The 18,739-nt window shown below is 47.9% G+C and overlaps 3 protein-coding genes across 9 annotated transcripts in view; all 3 read right to left on the bottom strand.

Moving 5' to 3' along the window:
• Positions 1-375: 375 nt before the first annotated feature.
• mrpl39 (mitochondrial ribosomal protein L39) lies at positions 376-5,192 on the bottom strand. Its single transcript, XM_056431564.1, is given in 11 exon segments — positions 376-504; positions 506-556; positions 1,867-1,914; positions 2,435-2,588; positions 2,705-2,770; positions 2,870-2,982; positions 3,241-3,308; positions 3,452-3,551; positions 3,897-4,036; positions 4,249-4,455; positions 5,031-5,192. Coding segments are annotated over 11 exon segments (1,005 nt in total). The 5' UTR covers positions 5,068-5,192; the 3' UTR covers positions 376-483.
• A 786-nt stretch (positions 5,193-5,978) lies between these two features.
• Positions 5,979-13,107, bottom strand: LOC130204668 (ras-related protein Rap-2a-like). The gene is made up of 2 exons (XM_056431566.1): positions 12,454-13,107; positions 5,979-7,174 (listed from the first exon to the last, which is right to left on the bottom strand). Exons 1-2 carry the CDS (start codon positions 12,765-12,767, stop codon positions 6,937-6,939), a joined length of 552 nt encoding a protein of 183 aa, XP_056287541.1. The 5' UTR covers positions 12,768-13,107; the 3' UTR covers positions 5,979-6,936.
• Positions 13,108-14,295: 1,188 nt separating this feature from the next.
• Positions 14,296-18,739, bottom strand: part of LOC130204665 (muscleblind-like protein 2a) — a 46,607-nt gene continuing 42,163 nt past the window's right edge. For 5 of the 7 annotated variants that reach the window (XM_056431558.1, XM_056431557.1, XM_056431561.1 and 2 more), the window contains one exon: positions 14,296-18,171. In XM_056431558.1, the coding sequence (XP_056287533.1) occupies positions 18,047-18,171 (125 nt within the window). In that variant the 3' untranslated portion in view covers positions 14,296-18,046. The remainder of the gene's footprint in view (positions 18,172-18,739) is intronic. The other 2 variants (XM_056431560.1, XM_056431563.1) reach the window with 1 other exon arrangement.

The raw sequence follows: 18,739 nt of genomic DNA, 5'->3' as shown, positions 1-18,739 counted from the left end.
TGAGAAGGCTCATGCACGATGATGGCCGTTACATAATGCTGTTACACAGTAAGCCGACGGATGAACAATGTGGCGAGGTCCGTGAAAGCCAGGACTCCACGTAGGACACTGGGCGATGAAGTCCATTTGTACCAGGCTTTGTAATTACTGAGGAGACGACACACCGACACACACTCCACTTGTGTTGTTACGCAAACTGCTGACACACACACACGTTTCCATTTTCACTTTGGCCTCACTCCTACAATCGGCTCGATACTTGGAAACTCCAGCGCCTCTCCCCTGGAAGTGAGAACGTCTTTTGTTCAACACAAACTTTTCTACGACAACCGGTGTCGAGGGAAATCGTTTCCTGCGAATAGCATGAGAAGGACAAACGTTGAAGTGATTTATTCACATATTTTAGACACATTTATTGAACAAATAATACACAGGGGTACATGTGAAAGTGTAAATGTGTGTGAGCGGGTTACACAGAGGTCGTTAGTGGCTGGTCGGAGGCGGCCGTGGAGTCGGGAGGAGAGGGAGGAGCCACTTCAAGTCTCGACACCTCGACCTGTGCAGAATAAAGCCACATGTGTTACTTAATAATCTTATAATGATGACATTTAGGACACTTCTCCAGAGAGGCTCGAGGGGCGTGGAGGCGTTTGTTTGGCGCGTGGGCGGCCGTGTTTTGAGCGCCAGCTGGAGGCAGACGGGGGACATGCTTCCCTCCCGCCTGCAGTTGGCTCAGAACGCACGCCCACGCCTCGCTGCTTCTAGAACCCCGATCGGGGCGGCAGCACTTAGCGGGAGGACAGAGCTGCAACATTTCTGATTCACATGTCAACACTGCACAGTTTATTCATATCTCTTTTTAAATAGGGTTGTAAAGGAGTGCATGGTAAGGTGCTTGTTCATTCCAGTTTTGATATTTCTTCATCAATTATATCACAATATCAGTCTAAATAAGCGCAACTAGATGACTTTAGATATCATTCAGCCTCATCTTAATAGTGTGAACGATGATGTCACGGCTCTGGGCCCGTTAACGTTTACAGCTCCTCCGCTGATCTACAGAAGTGGTTCTCTGTGAACACGTGGGGCAGAGAGGACGACGTGCTGATCCTCAGACCATCGCAGTGACGTCCTGGAGCTCCTGCGGCAGGTCTGCATGCTAATCCTGTACTCGGAAAAGCGCCGGAAGGACGTGATCCAAATGTCCTCCAACTCTCACGTCCACACTTTTTCGTCTTGAATAAAAGTGCTATTTCAATTCCCCGAAGAAGTAGGCCACAGAGCACAGTTTGCCATCAATTGCCAAGTGTCTATTAATAAGAACGTCTTTTTTTCTTCTCATTACGCAATCAGTGATGCAGCGAATGCCAGAATCAAAATACATTTTGCCCATATGACTCCATCCAAAATTAACTTGTAGCCCAGTTTGAAATTGAAGAATGGATGCTTCTCTTTAGAGTCGCTCAGACAGACTTTGAATCAATCCGAGTGTCACAATGTAAGACGTCTACAATAAGAGCCTTGAACCTGCAGAGATATAAATACTTCCTCGTTGGATCTTGAGATGGCGTCGGTGTCTTTCATGTCGAGTTCTGAAAGCAGCAGTTCGTCCTTCATGAGGAGGATGAGACCTGCAGCCCACGCTGCGTCTCCTCTCTCGGGGGTTTTGCCAAAATACAAATGCTGAAGCAATAAAAATAGCCCCGTTAAATCCTAACCCCTGGCTACTCTGTGAAATTCTGGCTGCAGCCAGAGATCAGGCTGGCTGAATGTGGAACGAGCAGTAATTTGGACAAGTGTGCATCATCTAGACCAGACCACGGTCTCCAGAGCTTCAGCTTTGAAGTCACTCTTTGTTCTTCTTACCAGTTTCTCAGCCCGCTGCCTCAGTTTCCTCCAGACGGTGTGGTGCGCCTGCAGAGAGGAGGACAACGTGAGCAGCAGGCCCACGGAGACCCCCAGAAAGGACTCAATGGCACCGTACACAAGCGTTGATATGAGAAGAACAATTAAATATCATGTTGAATGTGTTCCGAGGACACAGCGGTTGTATTAATACTCTTTAGGAAACCACTGCAGACTCAAGATTCACTTTCAACCCAAATGTTGACACTGACATTAAAGCCTGAAACAGTTTCAACCAAAATGTATATTTTAAACTATATATATTTTTGGAATAACATTTTAAATGAATGTTATTATGCTACAGTAATCTAGGTTTAATCAATTGTCACGTAACATTGTGACGATCATCTAAATTTGGTCCTTGTCCCAACTGGATTACAAAGGAAAGTATTTTAAGTGGGTGAGAATAGCTCTCCTGTTAAGGCCAAACTGGAATACAGCTAATAAACAAAACAAAAGGTTTTCATACACTAGTTCAGTAAAAAGAATACATTAAAAAGTCGAACACACCCATAGTACACACACATACCTGCAGCTGCAGAGGCAGGGAGAGGCCCTGTGCTTGACGGCGGAGGCCCCACGGCCCCTCCACCAGGCTGTGGAGGGCCGTCACCTCGTACTGGGAGCACAGGCCAGTTCTGGCCACTAGGGTGCCCACACTCAGCAGGACATGGTCACCACATCTACAGAAACATGATAATGGTTAATCTTATAAAATATACGGCTTCCTTTAGATATGCACGATGTGACATGGACTCCCGACGCCAGATTAAATCAAAACGTGTGCATGAACACTCGCCTGTGGAGCGTCACTGTGCCTTTGGGATTTTGTGCTGCCTTCTGTTCCACCTCCTCCTGTTTACACCTGGAAGACAGGACAGACTCATGAAGCGAGGAAAAGGGACAGAAACTGTGAAAGTCTCAGCGGCACAAAGTACTGCTGCTCAGGCAGAGGTCGCTCTACCTGCTGTGTGAGAAGACCTCCAGCGCCACAGAGGGCGCCACCTCCAGAGGCTCCCAGGCCAGGTCCTGGTGGATGAGCTGCTGGGCCCCTTTGGTCAGAGACCGCAACGACTCCTGGAGAGAACATCCAGCCACGACGGTTTGTGAACACATCTCATAAAGGATCAGGCGCAGATATGGATACAAGAGTTGTGCAAAACAATTACTTGACATGAGGCAAAATTTAAAATAGGACGTTAGCGCAACACTAAAATAATAACTGCATTCAGGCCAAGTAACGATGTAAAGGTCAGCTCTCGTCACGATTACAAGCTGATGGAAACAGACACCTTTCTATTTCATTGTGGTCAATGCTGAAAAGTGTACACACACCTCAGAGGGAGTCCATGAGTCCAGCTGAGGGTCAAGCACCACGTCACAGCAGAAAGCTCCTGAAGTGACTGCATGGAAACAAATGACACGGATGGAACGATGTTTATTCAGCCTTAATAAGTATCACTCAAACATAACAAGCCAAAGTTACTGCATCTCTTTGAATTCTCTCGAGTAAGTCCCCGGCAGACGTAAAGAGAAGCTCCTCTACCTGCCACCTCCGGTGTGCCGAGCAGCTCCACAGTGAAGTCGTCTTTGAACGCCGTCTCCAGCACCTGGCCGAGCAAAGCGGCGCAGGAACGCCAATAGGCCTGAGGGGACACGAGAGGACACGAGAGGACACGCCGTCGAGCACTTTTAATGACGTCGCTCTTTGGTTTTCCGAACACGTTGATCACAAGCAGATGAACTACGAGATGACAGATTTGGGAAGCTTTGAAACATCATCAGACAGTTTATTTGTTGGGCTGATGCGATTTAGTTTACTCAAAATAAGTGGTAAGAACAACAAGCCAATGTAAACTCTGTTCATAGGAGCACAGAGATAAAAAAGTAAGGCTGAACAGTACAAAACAAAAACAAAAAACTTGGCTAACTCATTCCTAAAACATGAAGAAAATTATTAGGAAATTAAATACTTCTTTGTTGTTTCGTACCTGGTTGACCAGCGTTGGATCACTGTCTTTAAATGTGAGCAGAGTGAGGGAGCAGGACTGCGTGAGGGGCTGGTTGAGAGACCACGGCTCCCCGTCCACCAGCGCCATCGCCGAGTTGGTCACGTGATATTCTGTCAGGTCTGAGTAGAAAACACAAAAAGGAGTCGATCCTAGTGCAGAACTAATATTGATCTACAGCTAAACATGCAGCGACATATTATTAAAAGATGAAAATCATGATTGTTTTACAGAGCTTGTGCTGTATACAATAAAAGGAAAGTTGTGGAAGTTCACACGCACACGTCCCGCCCCTCCAGAGATTCGTCTCGCACCCAGCCTCCGTCAAACTCACGTCTGGCGCAGCTCAGCGGGGTGGACATCCCTTTGTTCATGATCAGCAGCGTCCCATCCAGCCCCGGGCCATTCGCAGACACCTCGATCTTCTCGATGCGGGGGTACAGAGCCCTCTGCCGGGCCTGCTCCCTGGAGAAGACGGCGCTGCGTCGACCGCGGACCTCGGCGGCCGGCGCACGCGCAGCTGCCGCGGCAGACGCAAAGCCTGAAGAGGAAGAGGAGGAGGAGAGAATGAAGATTGGGATTCTCCTTTTCCCTATATGGTATGAAACAACTTTACATATAGCATTATAGAGCAAAGTCAGGATATAATGCATGTCAGCATATACACAATTAAACAATGTGCGGTGAGGTGAATGACTGCCTGGTGCTCCATCTCAGGTCGTCCGGGTGAAGCTGCGGATTGAACAACAGTGCAGTGTATTGAGGAATCTGTTAACTTTGCAGTATTTAAGACTAAAGACCCAGGTTAATATATCCAACTCCACCTGTGTGATGGACCACTTTAACGGCAGACATGTTGGCAGGAACAGGTGAATTTACTCAAACTAATTACGGCTGCGCTCCACTTCCGGTGAGGTCCTGTCGGCTCACTAGAATAGCTTACTTGCACCAAATGGATGACATCGTTCATGTCATCCATTACACTTGTTACTACTGTGTTATGTCTGAATGTAAAATGTCCTTCATCAAATATCCATCGATGAAGCTGAAAACTATAATGTCCACCTAGTTAGCTCGCATGCTAATGCTAGTTAGCTCCCAGTGGACGTTACTCACGGCGCTGGAGAACTTGACAAACGGTCCTGGTCGCCATTGTGAAGAATATTTATATATTTACATAAATAATAAATAAAAACATAGACAAGGGCAAATTGCGAAACGTTCTTCACTTGCGCCTCTGTTTGAAGGACGCCATGCCTGTTCAATGTGCAGCGAACATTTCGGTCCGGGTAGGAACTGGAGTCAGTGCCTGGAAAGGTCCGCGTGACCGAGAGGACGAACTGCAGTTTCAGTTTATGACCAGCAGGTGTCGCTGTTGATCTACATTTTAATTAAGTCTGATGTAAAGGAAACCCTGTAATACTTATAATAATGTTTGTATACTGTAGCAAGAGAGAGTGAAGGTAAAACATCTCCATCAGCCCTGTTTTCACCAACAGACCGTGACAGCATAATGTATCTCTGTATAATACTTATTTGATATTTCTTTCAGCACAATTTTTTATATTTATTGATTTCTGAATTACCTCAGTCTCTGTTGCCTAACTGTTGAAAGGCTGTCGCTTTTACGCTGATTGCATGGAATCCAAAATTAGGATCTTGGCTCTAAAGTCTCACATGTCCTCAACTTCATCCTCTAATGGACTCTAATGCTTTTCAGAATTTGTCAAATGCTCGTTGGATTTCTCAGGACCAGAATCATCAGTGAGTGTTGGTACTAATGGCAGCAGCTGGAGCAGCACGCCGCCCGTCCAGGGAACGCAGCCGCAGTGCTGAAAACATCATAAATCATCTCGACGATGGAGCCAGATTACCTCTAAAGAGCAGCGCTGAAAGGCTGGTCTCACAATGAGTGCCAATCTCGTGACCTCTGGAGGTTAAAGTCAAAGAAGAGGACTCCAAAGTGATAAGTGGCACTCAGGAGGAGCCGCTTCTTCAATTTAAAAGACAAATATATACTTTACCGTCACATACAATCCCTATTCAACCACAAACACACATGGACACAGTTGTGCATAAAGATTTATTTTTGTTGTTGAAAATAAGTGTTTCTCACATTGAACCACAAACATATCTGATGTGACTTTAAGATAAAAGAACTATACACTGACACTGATGTTCACTTCATACAATGTAACAAGGCATGTGTATCATCTGTAAGGTGTAAAGACGAGAGTCCGGTTGATTGATTGATATTGTCTCTTTGGGTGAGGTCGGTGTGACGGTACACCTTCATGCACGCATCGTCCACAGTATGTCAACATTTGGGATCTTCTGAGTGAATATCCCCAAAGGTGCGGTTCCCTTTTTATTTATTTTGAAACATTCTCTCATCCTTCAGTCATATTCAGGCGGGCCAGCTGGGAAATTAACTTCCAGTGCGACTCCGTCACAGTGGTGTTTCAGATACCTGGTGACTGGTCTCGGACGGTCGGGAAAAAAGAGTCCAAAAGGAGTGCAAAAAAGAAAAAAACACAAGCAAGAGGAGAAGAGGACCAATAAAACTGCCGTCCCTGCTGGGACCGATGGCTGGTTTCCCAAAAAACTTGTTTTAGCACTCTGATCCTCTTTGTCGATGGCTTTTAAAAGATGGTGTTGGCACCGCGCTGCCTTTTGGGAAACCCTGAACGTCTGCTCCTGTTAATCAGGAGGACGCTGATGAAGGTGGGAGGTCGAGCGACGTCTCTCTTTTTTTTTAATAACAATTTTTTTCAAAAGGGAAAAATCCACTCGGTATGTTGAAGTTGAACTTCCCCCGGGAAACTTTTCTCCCGTCTACTTCTGCATCAGGATTTTCCTACATTTCCCAGAATGCACCGGCCTAAACTGCTCGATACAGGAAGACTAAACAGTTTCAGAAAGAGTGGATCTTCTCTTTTTTTAAATCCCTCCTCCTTCAATCTATCTAACATGAATAATGTGCAGTCTAACTGCCGATCGCCCCCCTCCTGGCGGGCTGCTGCTACTGCACGCTGCAGGCGGGGCAGCAGGCCTCTCTCCGGTCCGGCAGAGGGCAGAAGTCCATCTGCCTCACGATCTCGGCGAAGAGCTCGTCCACCATGGTCTTGCTCTTGGCCGACGTCTCCATGAAGGGGCAGCCCCAGTCCTCGGCCAGCGCCTGGCCCTCGCTGGGGGACACCTCCCTCTCCTCTTCCAGGTCCACCTTGTTGCCCACCAGCACCACCGGCACCTGCTGGTACCTGGAAATGAGCGAGAGAGGAATATTTAGAGGAGCGCACCTCTGGAAGTTGCTGCCTGCTCCCCCGCTGGGCGCGTTTTGTTTTGACGACAGGAACTTCCTGCTACCTCGGGGAGAATAGAGGAGGAAAAGAAACAGACTAAACTCACAGTGTGTGTGTGTGTGTGTGTTGTTGGCCTACATACATTATTTGTTAGATGCTGAAACGATAAGGGGGTTTGAACAATGCACAATGGTGTGAAGAGCAGGGGGGGGGGGGCACAGCCACATTCAGTTCCAGCTCCCCAGGAGGCCTCCATCCCTCCCTGGGTGTCGAATACCAGGGGGCGGTCCCGTCATCAGGAACGACGGAAAAAAACAAAAACAATAACTCCCGCGATGCTCTATTTATGGCTGACGACGCCCGTCCGCTCGCATCCATCAAGACAAGGAAACCAGGCCGGGGAGGAATGGTCGAGGTTATGCAATAATTGAATGAAGCTAATGTGGCGCTCTCACATGGTTGGGCACATCGATCACTGGCCTCGTACCTCGGAAAAAACTATTTTCGATATTATATCCAGAGCTCAAGCTCCTGTTTATTCATTTAAATTGGCAAACATGTTTACAGAAGGTACATTTAAATAAAAGGTCAAAACAAGAACCAGTCCCGGGTTCATGTGAGGAGGCCTGACGGGGACTAGTTCTGGAAAGGAGGCGTCCCGTGAAGCGATCGCGTGCGGCGGCCAGCATGTCGGCGCCGCTCCGGGTGTTCCAGCACAAAGACGGCGACGTTGGTGTTTTCTCCGATGAAATAACCACGGCGTGTCGATTACCGAGGGCGTCTGTTCTCACAACGGGTAATTGCGCAGACCGCCGAATAGCCTTCGACCGTCAGTCATCCCTAAGTGCATCCCGAGCTCGGCGTATTGATCTGCTGGTGCTATTGAGAAATGAGCTCTTATCTACAAATTGGTGGCCCGCTGCCACGCCGGAAAAGAGTTGGCGAGAGAGAGAGAAAGAGAGAGAGAGGAAACGAGTGCATGCAGCCGGGTGGAGGACACTTGAGCACCTGCTGAAGTGTCCTTGAGCCAGCTCGACCTGAGGAAATCGGCTCCCCCTAAAAAAAAAAATGGTGCAAATGGGAAATGATTACAGATAACGGCAGCGGCTTCTTCCTCAGACTGTCAAGCGAAGGGGAGGGGGGATTTTTTTTTCCAAATGTCAGACTTCCCTGTGAGCGTGACATTTTCAGCTGACCTCAGCAGGCCGGGGATCTCGAGGGTGTGACGTGTGAACGAGGAGCGCACCGCGCAGACAAATGCAACCCGACAGCCCGGCAGGAGGAACTCTAAATATAACTCCAAAGACACGGGGAGAGCTTCTCCTCCTGGGTGGGGTGGGTGGGACCGAGAATGTTTGGTTGCGGCATTAAACCGACGCTCCCTCCTCGCCACATGAGGAGGAACTCGGATTGCTCAACAAAAGTTGCCCCGTCGGGATTCACAGGATGATTCATGCATTATTGAAGGTTATGCGTCACTCAGTGGAATTATCTCGACTATAACTCTTTGGTTTTATGACTTGTGTTTTTTTCTCCAATACATGTTGAGATCAATGGTTCTTATATGAAACCCATTGTTAACGTGTAAACGTGATGTTTTGTTAAACCATGATAATATGTCAATCGGGTGTTTTTAGCTTGCTCTGCTGCCCCTTAGTGGCCAAAAAAGGCAACTTCATCGTGTACATATACTATTAAAAACATTTCTCAAATTGTCTCAAATAAATAATATGAAGACTTATATGAGGATGCAAAAAAGTCTGTATAACATCGAATTATGATCACAATAAAGAACGGCCTTGTCGGGACTTGTTTGAGGTGCATTGAAAAGAAGCAGGACGAAATCACAAACATTGCTAACTCGTTCCCGCTCCACACATAAAACATCCCACACACGGAGAATACATGTTTAAAGCTCACACACACACACACACACACACACACACACACACACACACACACACACACACACACACACACACACACACACACACACACACACACACACACACACACACACACACACACACACACACACACACACACACACACTTTTTCCACTTGGCCCGAGGGTACCGCCGCCTTATTAAGGCCACCTGCTGTGCTCCATAAGGACACGGCGACGTCACTTTTTTTTCTTCTTCACGAGATCCTCTCAGCCGACGCACAAGAACGCGCACATCACAACAAGCCCCCCCCCCCCCCCCCTTTGTTGCTCTCTGCATCTGCAGTCAATTAGCAGCCGTGTGGCAGCCCGGAGGAACCCGCAGAACCCATTAGCACCTCCACTGTGGGCTCCTCCCCACGAGGAGTTGACTGCTGCAGAACGGAGAGGAGGGCGAGGGAACACAACGGCATTCCTGAGATGAACGGAGACGCTTCGTCTCCATCTTTAATTGCATACAGTAAAGGGAGTAAAGGAAGTGGAGTCCTATAATCACTTGTATCCCCGAGGCGACACCCCTCACGAGGGAAACTTTTAACGTGATTAATGTTCCGCATTCTTGAAGCCACCGACGAAGCTCCGCCTGCAGCCAGCTGCCGGTGCACGGCGACAGACCCCGTCAGTCTGCCAGAGACTTCCTGTGTCGCTCTGGAAACACTCCTCTGGGATCCGGAGTCATCGCTTCAGTTCTGTCGTTTGGGCTTCGAGCGATTCCTTATCTGAATGTGGGGGGGATCCCAGCTGCAGATCAAGGCCGCGCTAATGAAGTCGATTTCTTTGCACAGATGTGTCAACAGATGTGAGAGAGCAGCCAGGAAAAAGAAAAGTGAGGTCATGAGCGTGACAACCGGCAGAGAATGGTGAAAAACCGCTCCACGAGCTTTGCTTCCCTTCGAACACAGGAAAGGCCCCGAGGTCTGGAGGTGGCCCCTGGGAGACGCAGATTCGGTCCCACTCGGCGGCGCGTGGCGGTCACCTCCTGCTATTAGACACGGCATCGGTGCAGCGTGAAGACGCAGCCCCCCCCCCCCAGAGCGGAAAACTTGCAGGGTCCCACAGCTTTCCCGTGACTCCCCGCCCCCTGCAGAGGCATGCTGGTTCATACGTCTCCCTAATGGAGGCTTGATGTCTTCTTGGCTTCCAACCCAACACAATCCCATTAAGTTCTGGTGAGTGGGAACACACACACTTACACACACACACACACACACTAGATCTCCGCGAGGTGCTGCTGCTGGCTCAGCAAGACGTTTGGGCCGGCTAATGAGGACCGGGAGAGGAGTGTGTTGCTTGTTTTATTAAACATGGACACCCTGTGGAGGGCCGCATATGTTTAAATCATCAAGCCCCGCCCCCTTCCTGTCCTGAGATAAACTGAGAGCGCTGGGCCGTAATCTGGTCCTCTGAGACACGACTTCAAACCCACAGTGAAATAACAGCATGAAATATTCATCGATGCACACTTGAGGGCGGCGGCCGGCTGCGGTACAGTGGTATCTGTCACAGTTTAGCTCCACGCCTTCCTTTTTGTCATAGTTGTTTTCATCCTGTCACACCATCTCGTCAATCCAACTCCCCTCACCTGCCTCTGATCACCTCGTTAGTCCCTCATTCCCTTCACCTGGTCCTCACGCCCTTCTCACCTGCAGCCCATCCCCTCATTAGTCCCTCACTATTTAGCTCCCTCACTTCCACTTGTCCTCTGCCAGATTGTCTTGTGTTTTCGTGCCAAGTTCTCCAGCGTTATTAGAGTATATTCCTGACCTTCCTGCCCTGACCTCTGATTCTCTGCCCCGCCCATTTTTGGACTCGTTTGCTTCTTCGACTGATCTCCCGGTTTTGACCCAGCCTGTTTCCAACCAAAGACAGTATTCTTTGTTACTCGTGTCTGAGTCGTGCTTTTGGGTCCACTCTAATAGCGCCGTGACAGGTATCCATCGTTCTATATGTTTCAGAGGAGTTCCCTCTTCCGCGCTCCTCCGTGTGACGCTCTCCCGGCTCTGCTCAGCCCGTGACGTCCGGTTCACTCAGGGAGGGGCGGGATGGGGAGGAGTGGGGGAGTGGGAGGATGGAGGTGAGAAGCACTGCACCAAAAGCGTGCAGGGAACATGAGGAAAGACACACTATGCAGTGTTAGAAATAAATGTTTCCCTTTCTTGTGGTGAAGAGAGGGAGACAAAGAGAGGGGCACTGGGGTCAGTGTAGCCTCTTTTTAAATTTTTTTTAGAGGGTTGTGTGCCGGATTACTTATCGGACCGGGAGTGGTGACTTTCCTGGAGTCTCCGCTGGTTGCCTGGCAACCTGGCGATGGCGGCCGGGTTCAGAAATGACATCATAATCAGTGCGCTGGAGAGGTTTCTACCTCGCGCATATTCTCATTCCTTTAAACGTGGTGTTTTGTTCCTGCCACTCCGATGCCCTGTGAGATGCGGCGTTGCTCACCAGATGACAGTGAACAGACACTTTAAAACGTAGATGTTTACCTCTTTTTTCCGTGCATCTTTTATTTGAAACACGACTTTTGATAGCGAAACAAAAGCTGAAATGATCCACAAAAACAACAACAACAGCACATCATCTATCCCAGCCCTGCTGACGGTATGGAGACTTTCAGATTCTGGTCCATGACAACGCAGACATGTCACCAGCAGGAGGAGAGACCACAGTTCCTCTTCCCTCGCTCCCTCTTTCCCTCGCTGCCTCGCTCCCTCTCTCCCAGCCGCGATGAGCTCAGTGGATGTCGCGTAACGGACCGGACTCATCAAAGCCGAGCAGAGTTAGTCATGTGTGAGAGAAGAGAGGACGTGAAACCCAGAGAGAGTTCATCGGGTTGCTGTATGACAGGTGAGAAGCAGCTGGGCCTCTTATGAAGAGCAGATGAGCTGCTGGATGGAGGAGGAGGAGGGGTCCAGACAGGGAGGAAGAGGAAGGGAGCTGAGCAGATGAAAGTATGATGACCCGACACCACCCTAGAGCAATTCATTTCTTTTTAAAGAATCCCACATTTGTGTCGTGGCCCTTTAAGTGGGGATACGTGCCCCCCCCCCCCCCCCCCCCAGCAAGATGAAGAATACTTTCATTTTACTTCACTATAAATCCACAAGAGCATGTGAACGAGTATTATAACCGCAACCCTCCACCCCACGGACACGAGCAACTTTTAATGTCCATATAGAGACTTTAAAAAAGGGCCAGACAGCCATGAATGACCTCATCCCAGGACCATGCTTTATTCATATTTATTTATTAAACATATGTTGTATTTATGAAATAGAAGCGGGCACCGTCTCACCTTTTCACCCTGATGATCTGGTCCCTCATGGGCTTGATGTCCTGAAAACTTTGCTGGTTGACCAGACTGTAGACCAGGATGAAGCCCTGGCCGTTCCGGATGTAGAGGTCCCGCATGGAGGCGAACTGCTCGGTACCGGCCGTGTCCAGGATCTCCAGCACCGACGGAGAGGAGTCCACCTCGATCTCCTTCCGGTAGAAATCTTCGATGGTCGGGTCGTACTTCTCTATGAACGTCCCGGTGACGAACTGCACGGTCAGGGCGGACTTGCCCACCCCGCCGCTGCCGAGCACCACCACCTTATACTCCCGCATAGCGACCTGAATCCGGCATGCGGGGTGAAGTGTCAGGGAGGGGGGGGGGGGGGGGGACCAAGTCTTCAAAAGAAGCGCACCCCCGGTGCACGCCTGGGCTAGACTGGCGCTATGCAGCCATGGCCCCCGGTGCGGATGAAAACGAGATGCTCTTGCAGTTGCGGTGCGGGACGCTGGAGCATCGGTCCTCTACCGGCGGGTTCCCACGCTACCTCGCAGGGCCGCCGCACCGGGGGCATCCATAATGCACGAAGGCGTCGGCGTGGTGACGAGGAGATTGGCTTTTATTAGCGGCGAGCGGACCGCGGCGCATCTTTCTGTGGAGACGACGCGGGGAGAAGGAGCGCGAGCCGCCGCTGCATGTGAACGCACAGCGGGGGGGGGGGCTGGAGGAGGAGGAGGAGGAGGAGGGGTCGGTTAAAGGCGAAGAGGACGATTCATCCTCCCGGAGGCGACAGTCCACGCCTCTGGAGCCCGGAGCAGCCACTGGATGTTACCGTTTCCCGGAATGTATGAGAGGCGATTAGTGCCACATGGAGACAGAGGAAGGATAGGAAGTGTTTAGCGAGCTTATCGTGATGGGGAGTTAAGATGTAAAGGGTGGAGAGGGAACTGCCTCTGGGCCTCATGGGAGCAGTTCAACGGGGGCAGTTGGATGTTGTAATTGCATTTGAGAATTATAAATATATGTCATCTCGGTGCCTGTGAGAAAATATTTAGAAATATCAAATGCAAATGTAAAAATGTGGGGTTTTGTTTGTTAAATGTTGGTCAGATTAAACTACATTTGTTTATGCAACATGACGTTTTTCCACAATTATGATAAATATATTATATTTCGTGGAAATCAGCGAGACACAAAGACACAAACTTTAAACACACCGCTGGCATGCAAGTGGAAATATTCCTCGGAGACTCAGGGAGCAGCTCGTCCCGTCATCTGATTGGTCCTCAGCCCGAGCGGCTTCCATGACAACTGTGTCACCATCATTGGTCCCTTTAGAAAATGACCTCAAAAATAACATGTGTTTATAGTCCAGTGAATAAGCCCTCTGGAGATAGCGTGACCTTACGGAGGCCCCGGGGCCGGTGCGTGGGACCGGCTTTTCAAGGGTCTTTTGTCCCTTGAAAAGAAGGTTCAATATTCCAGGAAGTTATATTTTAAATATTAAGTAAACAATCTTGCAAGGCGAGCAAAATATAGCCCCCACATGACAATTAGCTCGTATACTGACTATTAATGCAGTGGTATTATATAATATTCTCACTTTACTCAAACCCATTTCCCACAGCAGCAACAGGAAATGGCATGTCCCGGTCTGGTCCCGGTCCAGGAGCTCATCATGAGGTTCATCTGTGGTTCCTTAAGGACCCTTAGACCTGCTTTAATGGAAGCGGCATTAACATCTTGTTATAAGACTTTTATGGAGGTGGTTCCCAAAGTGGACTTCAGGGACCAACAAGGGTCCTTGAGGGGACCCGGTTCAGTGTGACACACGTGACACAAACGAGAGATCCAGACCAGGCATTTCTTTGATTTTCTTTATTTCTTTCTTTCAATAGATTTTACACTATCTTGCTGGAACCAAAGAAACATTTGACTATAGAAACATAAAATAGCACAAAATATACGCAAAAAAAAGAAGAAGAAAAAGAATACATTTAAAAATGATTACATTGAAACTATAAATCCGATGAGGGTCTTCTTGTCAATTGTATGTTGATGTCTTTACGTGGTTGGCGGGGCGCGCTGCAACAGGGATGGCACAGGCGGTTACCACCCATAGCCTGCAGTCTCCCGTGTAGCGCCCTCTGCCGGCTGAACTGTGAGTTACACCCTCCAAACGGTCCCACTGTCAGGCAATGGGACAAAAGGAGCTCGCTCCAGATTTGGGAGAGCAGAAGAAAAGATGAGTGTTCAGTCTGTCGCCGCCCACCCTTCCTTTTGGCCTTTTGATGTGCACATTAAAACCCTATAAAATGATCTCAGATTTAAAGATACACATTTTAAAATAAACTGAGAAGGGATTTGAGAAAAGAGACCCGGTCAAGTCTCTTTAATAAACTTCGTAAGAGCTCTTAAAAACATAAAACCTTAAGCACGATGGACTCAAGATAAGGCAAAGTGTTTGGATAAGCTGAGTCTGCTCAGAAAGTGCTGACATTTTTCTTTTTCTTTCTCCATCAGTCAATCATTGCCAACACAATTAAAACAATTATAATAATAACATTACACCTCAAGAGGATTCCATACACAAGGGCATTGTGGGTCACCGGATCAGGACATTTTGCGTACAGACTTTTTTTCCCACTAGAAACATTCAGTACATTGTGGTTTAGTAAGAAAAGAAAATGTTGTTTTCTCATGCGACATGTTGAATTGAAGTGATTCGCCGGTGGTCTCTGCTTTGGATCGATGACAGACTGAGTAGCAGGGTGCAGGAACCTCACAACCCTTTAAAGGGAGACAGCTCACATCTTTAAACAACATGAAAAGTGCAATCCTTAACTCTAGTGATACATATACGCCTCAAATAAAATGTCTGTGTGGAACCTGTGAAGGTCCTTTGTCAGGGGAAGAGTTGTACTTCTGAACTCATAATTTCATAGATTATTAAATTCGTATATATATATATATATATATATGTATGTAACATTGATGCCTTTTAATCTATTTAAGTGTTATGGTCACAGCACTACACGGGCTGTTTTATCTACTAATGAAAATATTAGATCGTTGTCATAATCTCAGTGAAGAATAAGAAATGTTCATATCTTCTTTACCTTGTGTACAGTGTTCGAGCAAAGAGAAACAAAAACAACTTAACAATGTCATTTACAAAAATACAGAACTTTAGTAATGGCAACATTTGTTTTGCCACAGCAACAACATAATATTGTTATGAAATACTATTATACTAGACTGAAAAGTACATTTTTTTAAATTTTCTGCTCTTTTTTTGTTGTTAAAATGTCATCGATACAATAAACATTTTTTCCCCCCCAACAACACAAGCAAATCTATATCTATGCTCATAACTGCAACACCGTGATCTTTTTATCAACGAGAAGGCAAGAAAGATCCAGTAGCTTTCCATTGGTGGGCTGACTTTTATACCCCGCCCCTTTGTTAAACCGCGATTTCTCATTCGCCGACCTGACAGGTTAGACCTTGAAATGACCAACCGCGCAGAACGTAGCACAGCTCAATAAATTACATTCATTTCAAAACAGAATAGTTACCGACATCGTTTCTGACAAACATTTTGACCAAGAGTAACATGAGATAAATTACGACAAAATAAAAAAATTAGAATTTCACCACCTTCCACAGATATTACGTACAAATCCGAATGCGCGTGGAGACAATCGGCGTGAAACGAAAACCAAAGCGCGGAGCTCGGTGTGAATCGAGCACCATGAAATCACATCGGGATGTTTTGTTTTTTTAATAATGGGAAATAAGATTGAATTAAATGGTGCGTGTTAAAACGACGAGAGAGCTGGTCTACTACAAATCAAATGGTGCTGAAAGACAGATGATTGTTCCGGGTGGAGATGGTGGAGGGCTCAAGGGGGCTCAACAATACCTTGATAGTAGACACAACACATAATTTAAATAACTGAATACATTTCTAGGACCATGAATATAAACTCTCAAAATAAGAGACACCTTACATACATTACAGTTTACAATACATTTTTTTTGCCTCACTCACATTCCTCGTGTAAACTACTCAAAACCACGGCCAGAAACGACGGTACACCGTGAAAGTCACCAAACATTCTACAAAGCTATTTTTGATTTGTCGGTTCTTTGACTTCTTTTGCTTCGATAAAGTCACTTGTGATGTCGATGGAAGTGGGATGTCTTTCCCCGAAAAGTCTTTTTTTTTACGAGCTGCCGACAGCCGGCGGCGGCGGCGCGTCCGTGACTCTCGAGTGATTCCCTCTGGATGAACGTGAACGTTGATGAGCATTTTTTTAGGCACTTCTACAGTTTTCTAAAATGGAACAGGATCATCGGTGATATTGGGTCGGACAAGACAACCGACGGTCACGGATAGCCCTCCAGTCGAAGTTCAAGTCATCTATTTGCTTGACGAGCGTCGTCAAATGCACCGTTTATTGTTTGTTTGTTTAGTCTTAGCACTTTATAGTCCCTCGACACCCCCCCCCCCCTCACCACCCTCCCTAAATGAAAAAAAAAACCATCCCACCAGGCCTGGTGTTGTCATCGCCTGCTCGACCTCTCTTCGAGTCCCAGTCTGCCGGCAGACCATCAGTCTCCAGATACGAACACGCATGCGTTCACACACACACACACACACACACACACACAAAAGGCGTGGTGTGTCTGGAAGGAACCCTCAAGCTGAGTGAAGCTCCGAGCCCAGACCCGAGCCTTTAGGATTGTTTCTTTTCCCCCAGTAATGGCCACGACTGCCGTCCGTCATCACTGCATGCAAAAAATCCGTGCATAATCTATCTCACCGCTTCTTCCGAAGAAAGAACTGAACCCAGCACCGAAATAAATAACGGGAGTGCGTTGGGAGCAGCGGATACACAAAAAAAAATGTTTTAATCGGGGTGCTAAAACGTGGCTCTGCTTTCTTGGCAGCTTGAATCCACCGACCTCTTCAGCTTCGGCAAGATGTTTTCCAGAGATGAAAAGTTGGCAGGAGGAAAGTGGGCGGAGGGGGGGATTTGTGTGTGTGTGTGTGTGTAGGGGGGGGGGGGATAAGTGTCATCATGGCATCTCAACAGCTTCTGGGGCAGATGAGAGTCACCGCGGTGCCCTCGTCACATCCAGTAAACACGAGCCCGTCCGCCTCGAGGACGTTCGACTTCAACGCAGGGAGGAAACGAAAAAAAGAGGAGAAGAAAACAACTCTTGAGAGCGCCGGTGTGGCTGTGCACGGGGTTTCCTGTGACTCTTCCTGTCGTCCACGTTCAGCACTACACGTCTCATGCGGCGCAAATCGAGCGCCTCGCTTGTTTGTTTCCGAACCAAAGGGATGAACGTTGTGCAGCGGCTTTTAGAATAGGAAAGAGAGCGGGATCCACGGTACTTTGGGAGAACAGGTGTTAAAATGACCTCTATAGTGTGTCTGCTATGTATGTTGTACTATACATAAGGATATTTTTGACTTTTTCATGTTAATAGTTTTTTTTCCCCTTGCAATACATACAGTATATATCTTTTTTTTTCTTTTTCTTCCAATGTGTGTGTTACACCGGCCCTGCAGTTCTTACGGTTAAATCGAAGTGTTAAGCTCTTAGCATGCAGGTTGCTGGACCTCTATGGGAGAGGTCAGGTAGTATTTACACTGGGGCTGTTTTGGGTTTCCTAGTGCAGCTTCGTGACACTCCATTCCCTTCCTGAAACTTACTTCAAGATAATCTGGAGGAGAGAGACAGAGAGATGGCAGCGAGGAAAAGAAGGAGGGAACAAAAGGAGAGACACATTTAGTCAACCTGGAGGAGAGAAACTGTGTTTGTTGTTATAATTAAGACACATTCTGTTATGCCGGGTGGGATCTGGGTCAAACTCTATTTGACTGGAGGCCGCACTGCGATCTAACAACCTCGACGCCAACTAAACGTGGCCGACGGCGTTTGTAACGTCCAGATCCGGGTTGACCGGCAATGTGTGTGGAGGCGTGACGGTGGGCCGGACGGGTGCGTCTCTTCACGGCGTTTCTCTGGTCCAAATCAGCAGGTGAGTCAGCACACATGTCGCGTCGCGTCCCCCCCCCAAAAAAAATCTGCTAATTAGCATCTCAGGTCTGCTCACCTCTGGGTGCAGCCTCTCTTTAGGAGATAAAGGCTGATGCAACACAACGAGAGAGAGAGAGAGAAGAAGAGGAGAGAGTGTCTTCGGGGAGGGGAAGGAGGGGGGAGACAGGTAGAGCTGCTGGCTGGCCATCGTGTGGTTGCCACTGGCAACAGGCCAACACAGTGCAAAGCAG

Source organism: Pseudoliparis swirei, chromosome 14, assembly GCF_029220125.1.
Source record: "Pseudoliparis swirei isolate HS2019 ecotype Mariana Trench chromosome 14, NWPU_hadal_v1, whole genome shotgun sequence".
In the NCBI taxonomy this organism is placed as follows: Eukaryota; Metazoa; Chordata; class Actinopteri; order Perciformes; family Liparidae; genus Pseudoliparis; species Pseudoliparis swirei.
This window is presented reverse-complemented; position numbering and strand designations above follow the sequence as displayed.